We start from the raw sequence: 17,147 nt of genomic DNA, 5'->3' as shown, positions 1-17,147 counted from the left end.
TTATATATATATATATATATATAAAATTGTATAGCAAAGTTTTTTCATTGTATTTTTATACATAAAAAAAAGATAAAATGTAAATTAAAAAGCCTATTCGAATATATAATTAAATAAATTTAAAATTATATATCTTAATAAAAAAATATTAACAATAACTAAAATTAAAATTAAAAAAATTAAAAAACAAATGTAAATCAAAGTATTTAATTTATATTTCCTAAATTTTTTTAAAAGCTTAGCCATTAAGTTTTCTTCATCTGTAAGCCAATCACTGTGCTTCAATTTTTCCACAACTTGAAGTATGCTAGCTACGTAGGAAATTAACTTTTCCTATAAGTAGAGCAGTTGCATTACACTGGGCTAGAACAGTTCTCTTTGCCTTCCTTTCATCCACCTTCTATCAACGACATGACTAGTCATAGTAGGGCAGCAGTTGATGCTATCTTTGCTGAATCTTTCGGGTTTAATAGCCCAAATCAAAACACGAGAGGAACAGAGCTCTCCATTAACATACAGGGTGATGGTATCGTTAGATCTTTTGAAAAAAGTGTCGTGGTTAGTGCTCCTGGAAAAGATCCTGCAATTAAGCACACCCTGTCTTGTAGTCTTGAAGAGCTTTATCAAGGGGCTACCAAGAGGGTAAAAATAACTAGACAAGTAGCTGATCGAAGGGGGTAAGTGTCCTAAACATCACCTTTACGGTCCCGTTTTATGTTCAACTGCCATTCTGTAGTTTTGATCAAACATGTTGACTCTGATCAACTGGTCCTGGACTTGATATGCTTTCTTGTTGTCAAAGATTTGTGTGAGATAGTTATTTTTCATCATTTTACTGTCTACTGAAAGGTCCTAGAGCTTGGTTAATGGTGTTTCTTGTGCTCTTTCTTTTTTGTGGGATGGAGCGCAGCTTGACCAGGGAAATAGAGGAGATTCTAACCATTGACACAAAGCCTGGTTGGAAGAAAGGTACGGAGATCACTTTCGAAGAGAAAGGGAACGAAAGACCAAATGTAACACCTGCTGATGTTGTCTTCATTGTTGATGAAAAACCCCACTCTGAGTTTACTCGTGATGGAAATGACTTGATCGTCACTCGAAGGATTTCTGTAACTGAAGCCTTTACAGGCTACACTGGCCGTCTTATTACCTTAGATGGCAGGAATTTAACCCTTCCGATCAATGATGTGATCCATCCCAACTATCAGAAGGTTGTCCCGAATGAAGGGATGCCGATCCTCGGCGATCCATCAAAGAGAGGGGTTTTGAAAATCAAGTTCGATATCAGGTTCCCAACAAGGATTAATGCACTACAGAAGGCAGGAATGAGGAGACTCTTTGGTCCTTGAGATCTCAATATCAGCATGTGAGACATCTCCTATGGGAAGGAAGCCTTTGGATTGGTATCCTCTTGCTGCAGTTTGTGTGTGTGTGTGTGTCTGTGTCTGTGTGTGTGTGAAGCATGGCATCTTTCTGAGATGTTGAATTCAGGGTTTGACCATCTTCTTCATAATGTTCTTAATGAAAACTGGTTTCCCTTGATTGTTGTTGAATCTTTCCTTTCTTGACAGTAAAAGTTACAATTTGAAAGAGCATTTACTTCATTTAATTTCTCATATCATGATAAAAACTTGTGCCGATGGATGAGATTCAAATATATATAATTTATATAATTTTTTTTATGTTATTGAATATCTGAGTCGATCAAAAAATACTTAATTGCATGATCTATTGAAATTTAGACTACATCAGAGAAAAAATAATTAAAAAAATCTATATACTCTTGAATTATAATTGTGAAACTGGTTTGATCTAACATATCAATTAGATTGATTTAATTTTTAGTTTAGATCAAAATTAATCTGATTTGATTTGATTCACTCAATAAATCAACTTATCATCCGGTTAAAATCTAATTTAATTTTAAAAGATTCTTCAAAATATTTTTGTTTTGGATTGATATATGTAGAAACCGTGACTTGGGCCGTATTCCAAGCAGAATTTAGTAACTTAGTCCAGAATACAACAAAAGATAATCAAGTCGAAGGGTATTGACCCAACCATAAGCAGAAGGACCAAACTAGAGAAAGATTAAAAGTATAAGGATGGATTTAACAGCAACACAAAGCAAGGTACAATAAAAAATAGAGGTGCAAATTTAGCACTAACCCAACTCCTAAACACCACAAACCCCCAAAAATTACTACTCTACCTCCACCATCATCACACCACCATAAATTAACAGAACAAGAGCGAGCGAGCGAGCAAAGCACCCCAAAGTACTAGTTCGTTGACATCTTGATTGATCTCCATTGCAGTGAAGGTGATTTATAGCTTTGCACAGGCACTGATTCCTCTATAAATACATGGAACTTCAATTACATAGTAGTGCAGTTAAAGGACATACGATGTAAGAAACATGAGCTGCCCTGTAATAAAACCTGTTGTTGCCTATACCTTCCTGTCGGTTCCTTCTCCTTCTTCTGTAACCCGAGCTCGGAGGAGGTTAAATTGAGAAATTGAGTATTTCGCATGCATCAACAGTACTCTAAAAACTATAAGGTTATTTCTCTAGTCACTGAAATCTGAGAAAGAAGATTTGGAGCCATAATCTGGATCCCCATTTTGCTCTCCATCTCTCTCCCTGGTTCCATCCCCATCCAAGTCCACGTTGATGTGTTCTTCAGTATATGTATGAGATGGATACATTGAATTTCTTGACCCTTAGAACTACAGCAGCTGTTGTTGTAATATATGCCAATCTTAAAACAACTAATTAAAGTATTCCGACAATGAATTCATTGCAAGCAGGGAAAAAAAACAAGAAATCACACTGTTATCTGTCAGGTTGTGGATAGTGTTTCAAGATATAAAAAAAAATAGATATAAAAGAGATAAAAACGTGTTGATTAAAAACATTAAGACAAAAACATAAAATAAATATGTTTTCAGAATAGTTTTAAGTAAATTTATGTGTTTTTAAAATAAAAAAAATACAAAAAAACATGCCATATCAAGCATCAAAGCACACAGGATTTGAGCAGAAAATCAAGGCACTGATAAAAATATAAAATGCACTCATGTTGCCTGCAATGCTAGGATTTCTAACCTAATTGGGTTTCATTATAACATTATCAGGATTATCTATCTTTATAATATTTTATTTATAATTTAATAGGTTTAGTGTTATTAAAGTTGGCTATCCGTTTTGTGCATAATAATCTCAAATAGCTTTTTTTTTTGTACTTGAAACTGTAGTTTTGGGGTTTATGTGTGTTCCTTACAATTTCCCAAAAGTGAAACTCCTGGTTAATCGTACATTTCACCCTTTAATCTTTAAATTTTCTTAATCCAGTCCTTTTACTTTCTAATCTTTATGCGTAAATCTTTAAAATCATTCTAGAATTTTTATTCTACTCTCTGGATTTTAAGTTAAGATATTTTTAACATCATATCAAGATTTTACTAATAAAAACGACGAGGAGTCTAATTAATCTTACCCTCTTAATTAATCCTCTAATTAAATAAATTAATTGAAGAAAAAGTTGAGCATAAATTGTGAGAGAGAATGGTATAAAATTCATTTCACAGCTTAATTTCCACAGAGTCCAACAACTTCGGCTTGAAGGTATGCCTTTATTTGTAAGGCATTCACTGTCCTTCAATTTTCCCACAACTAAAAGCATAGGACAGTTACTTTTCCTTTAAGGAGAGCTGTTGCGTGACACTGAGCTGCAAGAACTCTCTTTATTAGAGGATGAATCATCACCTCCCCACGTCACTAAAGAGAAGGATGGCATGGTTACCTGAATTCTGTTACTCTGTTACTTATTATTTGTTGCTTCTGTAATGAGCTGTACATAAAGGGTAATGTTGACATTGCATGGGATAAGTTAGTTAGAATATTCTTTGCTTGCTGTATATAATTGGACGAGCTGCATCATTCAAAATACATGAGGAATTTCTCTCTGCAATTCTGTTTTCCTCTATTTCACATTCTTTTGTTTCATGGTATCAGAGCTGCCGATCAATGGCCAACGCTCATACAGAAAATGATTCTCAGTCCTTCAACGATACAAACCCCAAAAACAAATACCTCAATTTCTCTGACCCTTTCAATCCATTCCGAATTGAGAATGGTGATAACCTAGCTGCTGCTCTCGTTTCTGAACTCTTGACTGCTGATAATTATGTCAGTTGGTCTCGTGCGATTTCTCGAGCTCTTCGCGCGAAGAACAAACTTGCTTTTGTTAATGGTACATTGTCTAAACCTACTGATATCTCAGATCCTCTTTTTGAAGCTTGGGAGAGATGCAATGACTTGGTTGTTTCGTGGCTACAAAATTCTGTAAGTTCTTCTGTTAAATCTAGTCTTGCTTTAGTTGAGGATTCAAGAGTATTGTGGCTGGAACTCAGGGATCGTTTTACCCATCAAAATGGCCCTCGAATTTTTCAACTCAAACGTGATTTAGCTAGCTTATCTCAAAACCAAGATAATATCAGCACCTATTTTGGTCACCTCAAAGCATTGTGGGATGAACTTGCTATTTATGACCCCCTTCCCGATTGTGTATGTGGGAAATTAAAAATCCTTCATGATCGATATGACCGAGACTGTGTCATTCAATTCCTTATGGGTTTGTCTGATTCATACTCAAACACCAGAGATCAGATAATGTTACTTGATCCTCTCCCATCCCTTAACCGTGTATTTTCCATGATCCAACAACAAGAACGACAACATTTGATGATTCCTTCTATCAAATCCCCTGACCTTATGGCAATGATGGCCAAACCATTTTTTAACTCTAGCAAAAATTTCTCCAAGGCTACTTCCCAGAAAACTAATCGCCCATACTGCTCTTACTGCAAGCTTCCTGGTCATTCTCTTGAAAATTGTTTTAAGGTTGGAAATGCCGATCCACCACAATGCACTCATTGTAATATGACTGGCCATATTGCCGAGAGATGTTATAAACTGCATGGCTACCCACCTGGTCACAAACTCCATGGGAAAACTAAAGGCATTGCAGCAACTATTACTCAATCCCGAGCACTCTCGGATGGTGATCATGAGGAGGATTCAACTGAATCAATGATGCTTACCAGGAGTCAATACCAGCAATTACTTTCTCTTTTGCATTCCAAGGAGACTAGTTCAGCCATGGCTTCACTATCTGTTACACAACCATCTTCTTCCTCTCCCACTCCTCACGTCAGCAACTCTCGTGTTTCTGGTATGGCCACTTGCTTCAGCACAAGCACACACTCATCTCATCCCACACACATCTCACCTTGGATTATTGACACTGGTGCGACGGATCATATGATCTGTTGTACCTCCCTTTTTACATCTATCACAGCCACCGTTTCCTATCAAGTTAAACTTCCAAATGGCCAAGATGTTCCTGTTACCCACATTGGTGTCGTAAGATTATCTGAGCACCTTGTCTTAACTCATGTTTTGTGTGTTCCTTCTTTTAACTTCAATTTGCTTTCTGCCAAGCAACTTACTCAACATCATTCTTGTTGTCTCATATTTTTATCCAATGCCTGTTTTTTTCAGGACTTAGCATCATGGACAACGATTGGGATGGGTGAAGTTAGAACTGGTCTGTACCACCTTCTCAGGTCTCGGGTGTCACCCTCTGCTTTGGTTGATGCACTGCCTCATCTTCATTCCTCAACTTCATTTCCTTCCGCTTCCGCTACTCACACTACTTCATTGTGTGATTTATGGCATTATCGTTTAGGACACATTTCCCTTTCCAGATTAGCTTTAATCACTGATCCCATTATCACACACAATCGAACATTTCATAATCCAATACCATGTTCCATTTGTCCTTTGGCTAAGCAGCGGCGTGTTTCTTTTCCAACTTCTGCACATTCTGCTTTAAATAATTTTGATCTTGTCCACTGTGATATATGGGGTCCCAACTCAGTTATTGCAGTGGATGGATCACGTTTTTTTCTTACAATTGTTGATGACCACTCTCGGACAACATGGGTTTATATGCTTAGAAATAAATCTGATACCCGGTCTTGTTTTATGGCTTTTTACAGTTTAATTGAAACTCAATTTCACACTAAAATCAAAATCATTAGAAGTGACAATGGAGCCGAGTTCCGCATGACAGATTTTTTTCAAACTAAGGGCATTATCCACCAAAGGAGTTGTGTCGACACACCCCAACAAAATGGAAGGGTCGAGAGAAAACATCAACACATAATGAATATTGCCCGAGCCTTAATGTTTCAATCTCACCTTCCACCCCAACATTGGACTGACTGTGTTCTCACAGCAACCTACCTTATTAACCGTACTCCTACCCCTCTTCTTCATAACAAAACACCATATGAATCTCTCTTCCAAACCCCTCCCCAGTACAAACACTTGAGAGTTTTTGGTTGCCTTGCTTATGCCTCTACCTTGTCCCATGGGCGTAAGAAGTTTGATCCTAGAGGCAGAGCATGTGTGTTTTTAGGCTACCCTTTTGGAGTTAAAGCATATAAATTACTTGATCTACAAACTGATCAAATTTTTTTATCCCGAGATGTTCATTTTCATGAATCTATTTTTCCCTTCCATTCATCTTTTTCGCCTTCTGTTCTACCTTCCAACTCTATTACACATCCTTTACCTTCTTCACTGCCTTCTTCTATTTCTATTCCTATTTCACCATCCTCTCCTCCTTCTCTCTCCTCCCTTACTCCCTCCCCTGCCCTTCCTGCTAACCAGTCTTCATCTCAAAAATTTTTAGCTCCAGGTTCTCCCCCTCCTACACCTTCCCCACCACAAACTTTTATTTCTCCACCTACATTATCTCCTGCTACCGTAGCTTCTCCTCCTTCTTCAGTTTCCCCTTTTCGCAGGTCAACTAGAACCCGACGTGCTCCTGAGTACCTGCAGGATTACCATTGCCATCAGACTACTCTAACTCCTCCTATCTCGTTGTTGAACCAGCTGCTATGTTCCCCTTCAGGTACATCTTCACCTCTTCATACTACTATTTCTTACCAGCATTTTTCTCCTACTTATAAAGCTTTTTCAACCAGTATTTCCACTCATATTGAACCAAAAACATATAAACAAGCTCTTAAAGACCCCGGATGGTGTAAGGCCATGGACACTGAATTAGCAGCCTTGGAGGCAAATCAGACTTGGCAACTTACAGATTTACCTCCTGGCAAGGTTCCTATTGATTGCAAATATGTTTATAAAATTAAGTATAATTCTGATGGGAGTGTTGAACGACTTAAAGCAAGACTTGTGGCTCGCGGTTTCACCCAACTTGAGGGAGTGGACTATCACGAGACTTTTTCTCCTGTGGCTAAGTTGGTTACTGTGAGGTGTCTCTTGGCTACTGCATCGGTTAAAGGATGGCATTTACATCAATTCGATGTAAATAATGCGTTCTTGCATGGGGACTTGCATGAAGATATCTATATGAATAAACCTCCTGGCTACATAAAAGGATCACCTACTCAAGTCTGTAAATTGCTCAAGAGCTTGTATGGTCTCAAACAAGCTTCAAGGCAATGGTATTCCAAATTTTCTAATGTTCTTTTTGCTGCAGGTTTCTCTCAATCCAAGGCTGATTATAGCCTTTTCACCCGTGACATTAATGGCACATTTGTTGTTATCCTTGTTTATGTCGACGATATATTGGTTGCAAGCAGTGACATTGCTGCTGTGCATGAATTGAAATCTATTTTTCACAGGCATTTTCAGATCAAGGACCTTGGCACCTTACGCTACTTTCTCGGCATAGAGGTTGCAAGATCCTCCCAAGGCATTTATCTCTGCCAGAGGAAGTACACACTGGATATTCTTGCAGATTCTGGCACCTTAGGCAGCACCCCTGCTAAGGTTCCCATGCAGCAAAACCTCAATCTTACTCAAACAACTGGCACTCCATTATCTGATCCCAGTGTTTATCGACGTCTTATTGGCAGGCTCCTTTATCTTACAGTCTCTCGGCCAGATATTTGCTATAGTGTCAACAATTTGAGCCAATTCATGGCTAATCCTACTGATGCTCATTTACATGCAGCCCACAAAGTCCTTCGCTACCTTAAGGGTGCACCAGGACAAGGACTTTTGTTCTCTAGTTCTTCATCTTTACATCTTGAGGCTTATTGCGATTCTGATTGGGCTTCTTGCCCCGATACCAGACGTTCTATTAGTGGCTACTGTATTTTCCTTGGCTCTTCCTTGATCTCTTGGAAATCCAAGAAACAATCTGTGGTCTCCAAGTCCTCGGCAGAGGCCGAATACCGTTCCATGGCTGTCACTTGCGCTGAATTAACTTGGCTGAAATACATTCTGTCTGCCCTCCATGTCCAGCATTTTCAACCAGTTTCATTACACTGTGACAACCAAGTTGCTATGCATATTGCGGCAAATCCAGTCTTCCATGAGAGGACTAAACACATTGAACTCGACTGCCATCTAATTCGAGACCAGATTCAGGCCGGCCATATATGCACTCGTTATGTCTCCAGCTCCAATCAACTTGCTGATATTATGACAAAAGCTTTATCATCCTCAGTTCTTAATTTTCACTTATCCAAGATGGGAGTTGTAAATCTTTACACTCCATCTTGTGGGGGGGTATTAGAGGATGAATCATCACCTCCCCACGTCACTAAAGAGAAGGATGGCATGGTTACCTGAATTCTGTTACTCTGTTACTTATTATTTGTTGCTTCTGTAATGAGCTGTACATAAAGGGTAATGTTGACATTGCATGGGATAAGTTAGTTAGAATATTCTTTGCTTGCTGTATATAATTGGACGAGCTGCATCATTCAAAATACATGAGGAATTTCTCTCTGCAATTCTGTTTTCCTCTATTTCACATTCTTTTGTTTCACTCTTTGCCTTCCTCTCTCATCAAACTTCTATCAAGGAAAAATGTTTTCCACTAATAATAGCCCAGATAAAAACTGGAGAGGAACGATGTTCTCCTCCACTGATAGTAGCCCAAATCAAAACTGGAGTGGAACAATCTTCACCAATAACGTATATGGTGATGATGATGATATCGTTAGATCTTTTGCACAACGTTTCGGGGTTAGTGCTAAAGATCCTCCAATTATGCACACCCTGCCTTGTAGTCTTGAAGAGCTTTATCAAGGGGCTACCAAGAGGGTAAAAATAACTAGACAAGTAGCTGGTCGAAGTGGGTAAGTGTCCTAAACATCACCTTTTTTGTCCTGTTTTATGGTCAACTACCATTATGTAGTTTTGATCAAACATGTTGACTCTGATCAACTGGTCCTGGGCTTGATATGCTTTCTGGTTGTCAAAGATTTGTGTGAGATAGTTTTTTTTTTTTAATCATTTTACAGTCGACTGAAAGGTCCAAGAGCTTTGTTAATGGTGTTTCTTGTGCTCTTTCGTTTTTGTGGGATGGAGCGCAGCTTGATCACCAGGAAAATAGAGGAGATTCTAACCATTGACACAAAGCCTGGTTGGAAGAAAGGCACGAAGATCACTTTCGAAGAGAAAGGGAACAAAAGACCAAATGTAACACCTGCTGATGTTGTCTTCATTGTTGATGAAAAACCCCACTCTGAGTTTACTCGTGATGGAAATGACTTGATCGTCACTCGAAGGATTTCTGTAACCGAAGCCTTTACAGGCTACACTGTCCATCTTAAAACCTTGGATGGCAGGAATTTAACCCTTCCGATCAATGATGTGATCCATCCCAACTATCAGAAGGTTGTCCCGAATGAAGGGATGCCGATCCTCGGCGACCCAACAAAGAGAGGGATTTTGAAAATCAAGTTTGATATCAGGTTCCCAACAAGGGTTAATGCAGAGCAGAAGGCAGGAATCAGGAGACTCTTTGGTCCTTGAGATCTCTATATCAGCATGTGAGACATATCCTATGTGAAGGAAGCCTTTGGATTGGTATCCTCTTGACGCAGTTTGTGATAAATTGCAGTGGTATTTGACAGTTTCAGACTTTTAAGTTGTGTTATATATATATATATATATATATATATATATATATATATATATATGTGAAGTATGAAATCTTTCTGAGATGTTTAATGTAGGGTTTGGCCGACTTCTTAATTATCTATCAAATTTGATCATTATTTTTTTTATTGTTATTTATTTTATTTGAAATAATTTATGAAATGTTAATTATTATTATTTTAATTTCTTCACCTTTTATTTTTTTTAATTTTTTAGATTTGATCTCTATTATTTTGATTATTATTTATTTTATTTGAGATAATTTATGAAATTTTTTTTTTTCAATTTCATTCTCATTCAACTTTTTAATTTGTAAGATTTGTTCCTCATTATTTTAATAAACTTGAGAAAAATAAAACATTAATAAGTTATTTTCCAGCTTATTTTCCATGACATAACCAAACACTGGAAAGTGTTTTCTAACTTATTTTCCATTACATTACCAAACATCGAAAAATACTTTCCCGGAATTCACTTTCCAAAAGAAAACTACTTTCCAGCAAACAAACGGGGCAGTAAGTTTTTCAAACTTGAAATTTATATAAATTTATATTAAATATCATATCAAATAATTAATTCAATTTAAAAATTTAAAATATTAAATAAAATTTTAAGATATAATTATACTATTCTATTACGCGGCTTATTAATTCAATGTGTTAAAATATAGAAGCAATCGTGTGTGATGTTCCAGCAATTACTAGCTATCAAAGACTTTCATAACTTATTCAATCATCTTATTCACAAAACAATGACTTATAAAATTCTCACAATTTATCAAGATAGCACCACAAACTTATACCATCATAACTCAAATCAAAATACTGTTTACATCACCGATTCAATTTCAAGAACTCCCCAATTTTTTTCTTAGTTTGGCCGGCCACCTTCATCACAAGCCACCATAATTTCCTTGCTCTCTCCTTCTTCCTTTGTTTTTCTCTCGTTACCTTCACTTTCTTTCTCTCCAACCCCTCTTAATTCGAAGTTTAAGACTTTGTTTGCTTTCACGTTAACAGTTAGGGGTGAATTAAATACAACAACTTGTTTAGTATTAAGAGAACTGAGTTTTATACTGCGAAACTTATTAAAAAATTAAGTTCAAAACGCAGGTTTATGTATCAGTTTTAACATGTTTTTTTAACTGAGTTTCGTAAATATTCTTTACTAATTTTTTTTTTACTGTTTGTAAAAAAGCCTAAACATTTTATCCAAATATTTTATACATGTTTTTTGCTACACATAAATTTGAACCGCAGTTTTTATCAAATACGTATCTAAATCCAACTAATTATAATTAAAAATATTTTCCCTAGCCTTCGTAAACTAGCCTCACGACCCCCTTTAACCCTGAATCTCTTGCAATTTAAAGGAAAAACTAGAGGTAGTTTTGAAAGAAAACCCTCCCCCCTCCCCCCTTCTTCTAATAGCTGCCGTCGGCATCCCTCGCAAATAAAAGCAAGGTTGACTAATTTGTAATCCTATTTTAGCCCCCATTAAATCTTTTATTTCTCCCTTAGCTCTTTCCTTAATCCTTAAGAATCTAAACATTATAATTTAACCCCGTCTCAATTTTTTATTCCAATTAACTCCTAAAACTAACCTTCCTCTTCTTTATTTATTTATTTTTATTATTATTATTACCACGGAATATTTTCATCATTATTATTGTTGTTATTATTATTATTATTATTATGAAGGCTTATATGCAGTATTATATACTAAGTTTTTTTAACATGATCAATAAGCTATACAATATGATCAATATAAAAGAAAATTAAAAAAAATGAATTCAAAAGACAAATCAAATTAAATTTGATAAATCAAGACACAATTATTTATTTATACCAAACTCGGTCTGATGTCATGGGTCAATTCAACGACTCTCAAGGGACAAGCAAACGAGGCATCCACACGTACCTATCCTTTTCAATGTTTTCTTCCACATCACATGGCCACCAATTATCAATGAGAGACACGCAAATGAACCTTTTATTATATGTCCAAACCATCAACTCTGTTATTATTATTATTGGGAAATCTGTACGAGAGAATATTCTAAATCATGAAAGATTACTGCAAAAATAATTAATGATATCAGAGTTTTACTAATAAGAACAAAGGCGAGTCTGAAATTTACCAACTTAATCTTTTAATTAAATAAATTAATTGAAGAAAAAAAGGTAAGTGTTGTAGTTTGTGTCTCCTATGCAAATCATAACAACTTAAGCTTTATGTTGTGCCTAGCCAATCCACCGTCCTTCAACAATTTCTCCACCACTTTAAAGTATGAGAGGTACGTACGACAATTACTTTTCCTTTTCCTTTAAGAGCAGTTGCGTTACACTGAGCTACAACAATTCTCTTTGCCTTTCTTTCATCCACCTTCTATCAACGAGATGAATAGTCAGTATCGGGCAATAAATGATGCTATCTATGCTGAATTTTTGAGGTCTAATAGCCCAAATCAAAACAGGAGAGGAGCAGGGTTCTCCAGTAACATAAATGGCGATGATAATGATATCTTTAGATCCTTTGAGCAAAGCTTCGTGGTTAGTGCTCCTGGAAAAGATCCTGCAATTAAGCACACCCTGCCTTGTAGTCTTGAAGAGCTTTATCAAGGGGCTACCAAGAGGGTAAAAATAACTAGAGAAGTAGCTGATCGAAGTGGGTAAGTGTCCTAAACATCACCTCTTTGGTCCTGCTTTATGGTCAACTGGTCCTGTTTTATGGTCAACTGCTCTGTAGTTTTGATCAAACATGTTGACTCTGATCACTGGTCCTGGACTTGATATGCTTTCCTGTTGTCAAAGATTTGCGTGAGATAGTTATTTTTCATCATTTTACAGTCTTCTGAAAGGTCCTAGAGCTTTGTTAATGGTGTTTCTTGTGCTCTTTCTTTTTTTGTGGGATGGAGCGCAGCTTGACCAGGAAAATAGAGGAGATTCTAACCATTGACACAAAGCCTGGTTGGAAGAAAGGCACGAAGATCACTTTCGAAGAGAAAGGGAACGAAAGACCAAATATAACACCTGCTGATGTTGTCTTCATTGTTGATGAAAAACCCCACTCTGAGTTTACTCGTGATGGAAATGACTTGATCGTCACTCGAAGGATTTCCGTAACTGAAGCCTTTACAGGCTACACTGTCCATCTTATTACCTTAGATGGCAGGAATTTAACCCTTCCGATCAATGATGTGATCCATCCCAACTATCAGAAGTTTGTCCCGAATGAAGGGATGCCGATCCTCGGCGACCCAACAAAGAGAGGGATTTTGAAAATCAAGTTTGACATCAGGTTCCCAACAAGGGTTAATGCAGAGCAGAAGGCAGGAATGAGGAGACTCTTTGGTCCTTGAGATCTCTATGTCAGCATGTGAGACATCTCGTATGGGAAGGAAGCCTTTGGATTGGTATCCTCTTGCTGCAGTTTGTGTCTGTGTCTGTGTCTGTGTCTGTGTGTCTGTGTGAAGTATGGCATCTTTCTGAGATGTTTTAATGCAGGGTTTGACCATCTTCTTAATAATGTTTTTAATGAAAACTGGTTTCCCTTGATTGTTGTTGAATCTTTCCTTTCTTGACAGTAAAAGGTACAATTTGAAACAGCATTTACTTCATTTAATTTCTCATATTATGATAAAATCTTGTGCCGATGGATCAGATTCAAATATATAATTTATATTATTTTTTTATGATACTGAACATCTGAGTCGATCAAAAAATAGTTGGTGGATTAAAAAGATTTTTTTGTTAAAAGATTAACAAAGAAGATTGAAGAGCTTTTCGATGGTCTCAATGATGATTGAATCAAAGTAGAGATTTTTGGGTTTACCTGTTATTGCAAACATATAGATTTTGAGGTTCAAAATGTAACTTTGGTGTTCCTTAGTTACTTACAATTTCCCAAAAGTAAAACTCAGGTTTAATAGTATTTCTCACCTTTTAATCTTGAAATTTCCTTTATGTAGTCCTTTTACTTCTCTTTTTCCATTCTTAATTCTATGAATACATTATAGTTTGGTCCCTTTGTAAAATGTTTTTTGCCAGTTGATGGCATGATCTATTGAAATTTAGACTACATCGAAGAAAAAATAATTAAAAAATCATCCAACCCCTGGTCCAGGTCTGATTTAAAAAAAAATAATTCAAGATTGATTTGATTTGACTTGACTGATCCAATAGATCAACTCATAATTAGATTAAAACTTGATTTGATTTAAAAAAAATTTATTTTGAATTGATCGAGTTAACATGTTCAATCCGTGACTGAGTTGAGCCCTAAGCAAAGCTGAATTTAGTAACTTGGACCTAAATACAACAAAAGACAATCAAGTCGATTCAAGGGTATTGACCCAACCATAAGCAAAAGGACCAAACTAGAGAAAGATTAAAAGTATAAGGATGGATTTAACAGCAACACAAAGCAAGGTACAATAAAAAAATAGAGGTGCAAATTTAGCATTAACCCAAATCTTAAACACCACAAACCCCCAAATATTACTACTCTACCTCCACCATCATCACATTACCGTAAATTAACAGAACAAAAGCGAGCGAGCAAAGCACCCCAGGATTTTTTTTGAAGTAGAAAAACCAAGATAAGCAAAGTGAAGAAGAGAAAGAGAGGAGGAGGAGGAGGAGGTGGAGGACGAGGCAGCAGCAACGCAATGGGAGTGGATTACTACAAGATATTGCAAGTTGATAAGACCGCAAAAGATGATGATTTGAAGAAAGCTTATAGGAAATTAGCCATGAAATGGCATCCTGATAAGAACCCAAATAACAAAAAAGAAGCTGAGGCTCAGTTCAAGAAAATCTCTGAAGCCTATGATGTATGCACCTACCCTTGATGCCAATTGCTTTATGATTAGATTTTGTGATCTGGGTTTGTTTTAAAATTGTATAACCTTGCTGAAATTTGTTGGCTTTGATTGCTTTATTTCTTGTTTAGATGTGTGCTTGTATGACATTATATATTCTGTGATCTGGGTTTTTGTTAAATTTGATAATCGTACTGAAATTTGCGGATTTTGATTATTTTGGTTAGTGTTTAGATTAAAATGAAAAAAAAAATTCTTTTATTGGGTTTTTTTCCCTGTATCGGGTTCTCACGTTAGCCTGTTGTTTCAGGATTATCTGTGTATTGTAAATCATAACTTCAAAGTTTCAATCTTTAATGGCATTAATCATCATAAAACCTTGTGGGTTCTGTGTTTTGGATCTGTAGACTACCCAATTAGAAGCAATGCTGAGGGTGCATAATTTTACTGAAAATTGCGGAATTTGATTGTTTTTGTTCATGGTTAGATAAAAATGTTTGCATCTTTACTGTGATCTCGTGCTTAAACTTCTGGGATTTGAAGTTCTGTTGTGTTTATTAGAGTTATCAAGAGGAATTAACTGTTTCTTGTAAAACAATAAGTCCAGAGTTTGAGTCTATAAAGGCGCAAGGAATTCTCTGTAATGCAGTTCTAGACCGGTCAAAATTGAAATTCGCAGTAAAGATATATTGTTTGATTGTTTTTGTATTGAAACGTAATGTTTTATCATACAGGTTCTTAGTGATCCACAGAAAAGAGCAGTATATGACCAATATGGTGAAGAGGGTTTAAAGGGTCAAGTACCACCACCCGGTGCTGGTGGTGCTGGTCCTGGTCCTGGTGGAGCTTCATTCTTTTCTGCTGGAGATGGGCCCACATCATTTAGGTTCAATCCTCGAAATGCTGATGACATTTTTGCTGAATTTTTCGGGTTTTCAAGTCCATTTGGTGGGATGGGAGGTGGCAGTGGAGGCATGAGAGGGACAAGGTTCCCAGGTGGGATGTTTGGTGATGATATCTTTAGTTCTTTTGGTGAAGGAGGTGGAGGGTCAATGCATCAAAGTGCTCCTAGAAAAGCTCCTCCAATTGAGAATAAGCTGCGTTGTAGCCTTGAAGAGCTTTACAAGGGAGCTAGCAGGAGAATGAAGATATCCAGGGAGACTTTTGATGCTAGTGGGTGAGCATTAAGAATTGCCTTTTATGTTAATTACCTTTCTCCTTGTTTTGTATCTGAAATACGGTTCCTTTTAGTTTGGATTTCTCTAAGGGATTTCTGTTTTTTTATTTTTTTTATCAAATTGAGCATCAACTTCCCATTTTGTTTTCAACATTTCATTGCCTAATGGGATTTACTTGGTAGATTAAAGAATCAAGAGCATTTTGTTTTCTGAGATATCACTTTCTTCTTATTCGTTTAGCGTAATCAATGTTCTTTTAATGTTTCCAGAGATCTGTGGGATTAGTTGGCAGATCATTTTGCAATCTAGTGAAAGCCTTTAAAGCTTTTTCAATGATGTTTTTTGTTCAGAGCTCTACTTGCTACTTGCTAGTTCATTTCACTGAACTTTTAGTTTTCTTCTTTTGCAGCAAGCTCGTGCCAGTGGAGGAGATTCTAACCATTGACATAAAGCCAGGTTGGAAGAAAGGCACTAAGATCACCTTCCCTGAGAAAGGGAATGAACAGCAACATATTATACCAGCAGATCTAGTCTTCATTATTGATGAAAAACCCCACCCTATGTTCAGTCGAGATGGTAACGACTTGATCCTCTCACAGAAGATATCTTTATCTGAAGCCCTGACAGGTTACACTGTCCATCTCACAACCTTAGATGGAAGGAATTTGACTATTCCCATCAACACCGTGATTCATCCAAACTATGAGGAGGTTGTTCCAAGGGAAGGGATGCCAATCCCAAAAGACCCCACAAAGAGAGGGAATTTGAGAATCAAGTTCAGCATCAAGTTTCCAACAAGGCTAACTTCAGAGCAGAAGGCAGGAATCAAATCTCTCATGGGACCTTGAGATCAATGTTAGAATGCGACGCCCCTTCACAGAAATGGAACGCTTTTTGTGAATAGGCATTTTAGGAATTACGGAACAGAATTTAGCATTCAGATTGGATTGGCTTTTCTTGATACATGACTTGTTATTTATGGTGTCAGCTTTTGATAGTTTCTATTTTTGGTAAATTCTATATTGCCTTCCCCTTACCCTTGTAATGCTTTTCTTTTTTCGCGTAATAAGTGTTTCTTTTATGGCAAAACTTCCACTGAATTCTGCAAAACACTTGGTGCATTATATAATTCAGCTCCGTTAGTTGGAAA

The 17,147-nt window shown here is 36.7% G+C and overlaps 5 protein-coding genes across 7 annotated transcripts in view; all 5 read left to right on the top strand.

The window, feature by feature from the left end:
- LOC112328137 (uncharacterized) overlaps window positions 1-1,590 on the top strand; it is a 4,614-nt gene extending 3,024 nt beyond the window's left edge. The window contains exon 3 of the mRNA XM_052454418.1: window positions 1,492-1,590. Within this exon, the coding sequence (XP_052310378.1) occupies window positions 1,492-1,498 (7 nt within the window). The 3' untranslated portion in view covers window positions 1,499-1,590. The remainder of the gene's footprint in view (window positions 1-1,491) is intronic.
- LOC112325789 (uncharacterized) overlaps window positions 1-10,011 on the top strand; it is a 24,435-nt gene extending 14,424 nt beyond the window's left edge. Inside the window, exons 1-2 of one of the 2 annotated variants that reach the window (XM_052454421.1) lie at window positions 8,864-9,192; window positions 9,430-9,871. In XM_052454421.1, the coding sequence (XP_052310381.1) occupies window positions 8,921-9,192; window positions 9,430-9,871 (714 nt within the window). In that variant the 5' untranslated portion in view covers window positions 8,864-8,920. Of the gene's footprint in view, window positions 1-8,863; window positions 9,193-9,429 lie in introns of those variants that run through there. The other variant, XM_052454420.1, reaches the window with a different exon arrangement.
- The window catches only part of LOC7459973 (uncharacterized), a 24,471-nt gene extending 7,324 nt beyond the window's left edge, over window positions 1-17,147 (top strand). Inside the window, exons 2-4 of one of the 2 annotated variants that reach the window (XM_052454417.1) lie at window positions 14,653-14,831; window positions 15,554-15,996; window positions 16,407-17,147. In XM_052454417.1, coding sequence (XP_052310377.1) covers window positions 14,667-14,831; window positions 15,554-15,996; window positions 16,407-16,845 — 1,047 coding nt within the window. In that variant the 5' untranslated portion in view covers window positions 14,653-14,666 and the 3' untranslated portion in view covers window positions 16,846-17,147. Of the gene's footprint in view, window positions 1-14,641; window positions 14,832-15,553; window positions 15,997-16,406 lie in introns of both variants that reach the window. The other variant, XM_052454416.1, reaches the window with a different exon arrangement.
- LOC7459971 (uncharacterized) lies at window positions 371-1,553 on the top strand. Its single transcript, XM_002309726.4, has 2 exons — window positions 371-677; window positions 911-1,553. Exons 1-2 carry the CDS (start codon window positions 412-414, stop codon window positions 1,347-1,349), a joined length of 705 nt encoding a protein of 234 aa, XP_002309762.3. The 5' UTR covers window positions 371-411; the 3' UTR covers window positions 1,350-1,553.
- Window positions 12,288-13,604, top strand: LOC7459972 (uncharacterized). The gene is made up of 2 exons (XM_002309727.4): window positions 12,288-12,668; window positions 12,920-13,604. The coding sequence occupies exons 1-2, from the start codon at window positions 12,397-12,399 to the stop codon at window positions 13,356-13,358; spliced, it is 711 nt and encodes a 236-aa protein (XP_002309763.3). The 5' UTR covers window positions 12,288-12,396; the 3' UTR covers window positions 13,359-13,604.

The sequence above is a fragment of the Populus trichocarpa genome, chromosome 7, assembly GCF_000002775.5.
Source record: "Populus trichocarpa isolate Nisqually-1 chromosome 7, P.trichocarpa_v4.1, whole genome shotgun sequence".
Taxonomy (NCBI): domain Eukaryota; kingdom Viridiplantae; phylum Streptophyta; class Magnoliopsida; order Malpighiales; family Salicaceae; genus Populus; species Populus trichocarpa.
Note: the sequence above shows the minus strand (reverse complement) of the source record. Positions and strands in the feature narration are given on the sequence as shown.